A 2,500-nucleotide genomic window follows, 5' to 3' on the forward strand; every position below is an offset into this window, starting at 1 on the left:
GTAAAGAGTTAATATTGCGGATGTCAGGGGGTAGTGCATTCCAGAGTTGGGGAGCAGAGCAACTGAAAGCTCTGTTCTTCTGACAGGACTTCTGCTCATTGCTGTTTGTTTGAAGTTGCTGTTCTTCTTTGTGTTTGTGTGTGTGCGTGTGTGTGTGTGCGTGTGCGTGTGTGTGTGTGTGCGCGTGTGTGCGCTGTCTCATCTTTTTTACAATAATAAGTTGATTTCTGATCATTTTCAGGTTCATGGTTAAATATCTTTCTTCATTGTGGTCTCTCGTGTACATTATATACAGACACACACACACACACACACACACACACACACACACACACTCTCTCTGTGCTGGATGTTCAGGTGCAGTGAGTCTCACCTGTCCGTCTCCACTCTGTCTCTCTCCGGCTAGGTTCCCTTTCTCTTCGGCCTTGTTCTCCTCTTTACTCGGTCCTTGTCCCTCCCCCTCTGTCGCCTCCTCCTCCTGCTCCTCCTCCTCTTCACCGTGCTCCTGCTCCTCCTCCTCCTTCACTGGGCCATCAGCAGCAGTGGGGGGTTTGGGCTCGCCGGCTGCTGCTGGAGCTTCTTCGTCACTGTAATGTTCGGCCTCCTCTTCCTCCTCCACTCCCTGAGGGAACACAGAACACGAGGCTTCATTCACTGCTGATGGAGCTGCGAGCGAACGTGACCGTAAAATGTTTGAACAGTGTTTCGTGTGTTTACCTCTGAATGGGAGCCGTTCTCTTCTGGATCTGCACTGTCGTAGTCGGAGAGGACAGCTGGACAAAACAGACAGAAACAGCCGGTCATCAAACGTGACGTCAGCTGAGTGTGTGTGAGCTCTGATACGCTGACGTAAAGTCTTACCTTCTCCGACTCCGTCCTCACTCTCCTGCAAAGAGACAAAAAACAATCAGCACCAAACACCAAAGAACAACACGGCGTCACACGGCGAGCTGAGAATCAATCACGCTGTCCTGACTTCACCTGTGTGTGTGTGTGTGTGTGTGTGTGTGTGTGTGTGATGACATAAAGTCAGTCTGACACAGACTCAGTCAGCTGATCAGTGTCTGAATCTGCTCGAACTGGGATGGAAGGAAACGACGGTGACGACGGATCCGTGCTTCCTCTCCTCACCGTGGACTCTTTCCATCAGTGGGAACGTTCACGGAGACGTAACGTCACATCAGAGCCGCCTCACACTCACAGGTAACAAAACATTTCACACAAACTGGAAGAACTTTTTATTCCTTCGATTAACGACTTCCTCGAGCTCGCTCTGTCTGAACCCAGATTAAACTTCATGTTTCATTTTTCAGACTGAAGCTGCTTCATCAAACACACACACACACACACACACACACACACACACACAGGTAACAGTTCAGACTGTAAACATGCAGCCTGACTCGGAGCCGAGCCTAGGCCCGCTTCAGGGACGCTTCTGGACCGGACCGATGAGGTTTAAAACGTTGGCGCACACACTGTGTCAGGTGACTCTGACATGAACGGGACAGGTGTGTTTGTTTTATCTGACTGTAAAAACTGAACACACACACACACACACACACCTGAGGGGGACTCCCGCCCTCCCTCCTCCTCGGCTATCAGCTGTTATCGGTCCAGCTTCGTATTTTTCCGTCAAACCTCGGAGTGAACACGAGCCGGTGTTACGGCTGAACGTGCGACCCCTGTAACCCCCCCCCCCTCCTCCTCCCGCCTTTTCGTCCCACAAAGCGGGAACAAACCCACAGGAACGGTCAGTTGACTGTGTTTACCGTCAGAACCGAGCCGACCGAACACACCGAGAGCGAGACAGTGTGTGTCCGTGAGACAGGAGTGACGACAGACAGGCTAACCTAACCGCTAACCTGTCTCACGTTAGTTTGCTTCGAGCTAACGCCGCCCGCCGTCGGGACGTCCCGGTGTGTGTGTGGAGACAGACGGTGAGAGACGCGGGGCTCGGCCCCCGGGAGGAGCGGGGCTCGGCCCCCGGGAGGAGCCCGTAAAGCGGCGGTGTGTGTCGCCGCTCCCGCCGGACACGGAGCTAGCCGGAGCTAACGTTAGCTACTCACACACTCGGACTCCTCGCTCTTCGCCTCCACGCGGGCCGCCGCCGCCTCGGGCGGGTCCGGCTCTCTGCCCCGGCTCTTGGTGGCCGGGGAGCCGGACCTCCCGCTGTCCGAGCCCGAACCGGACCCGTCCTCGTCCTCGCTGTCCTGAGACGCGCGCCGCCGCCTGCGCCGCCGGTCCGCCATCTTAGGTCTGTGGAGTGGATGGAGCCGGAAGGACGCAAGGCATTGTGGGTAGACGGGTACTAAACAGCTCGTGTGTTATCTACCGCCCCCAGCGGAGACTGCAGGAACTGCAGCTATCTACCGCCCCCAGAGGAGACTACAGGAACTGCAGCTCTCTACCGCCCCCAGAGGAGACTGCAGGAACTGCAGCTATCTACCGCCCCCAGAGGAGACTACAGGAACTGCATCTATCTGCCGCCCCCAGCAGT

General features: G+C 55.6%; 1 protein-coding gene across 1 annotated transcript in view; it reads right to left on the bottom strand.

The window, feature by feature from the left end:
* Positions 1–2,500, bottom strand: part of casc3 (casc3 exon junction complex subunit) — a 10,412-nt gene that overhangs the window by 7,488 nt on the left and 424 nt on the right. The window contains exons 1-4 of the mRNA XM_027276270.1: positions 2,070–2,500; positions 862–886; positions 718–773; positions 374–622 (exon numbers count right to left, since the gene is read on the bottom strand). The exon at positions 2,070–2,500 is cut by the window's right edge and continues 424 nt beyond it. Coding sequence (XP_027132071.1) covers positions 374–622; positions 718–773; positions 862–886; positions 2,070–2,252 — 513 coding nt within the window. The 5' untranslated portion in view covers positions 2,253–2,500. The remainder of the gene's footprint in view (positions 1–373; positions 623–717; positions 774–861; positions 887–2,069) is intronic.

The sequence above is a fragment of the Larimichthys crocea genome, unplaced genomic scaffold (assembly GCF_000972845.2).
Source record: "Larimichthys crocea isolate SSNF unplaced genomic scaffold, L_crocea_2.0 scaffold33, whole genome shotgun sequence".
Taxonomy (NCBI): Eukaryota; Metazoa; Chordata; class Actinopteri; family Sciaenidae; genus Larimichthys; species Larimichthys crocea.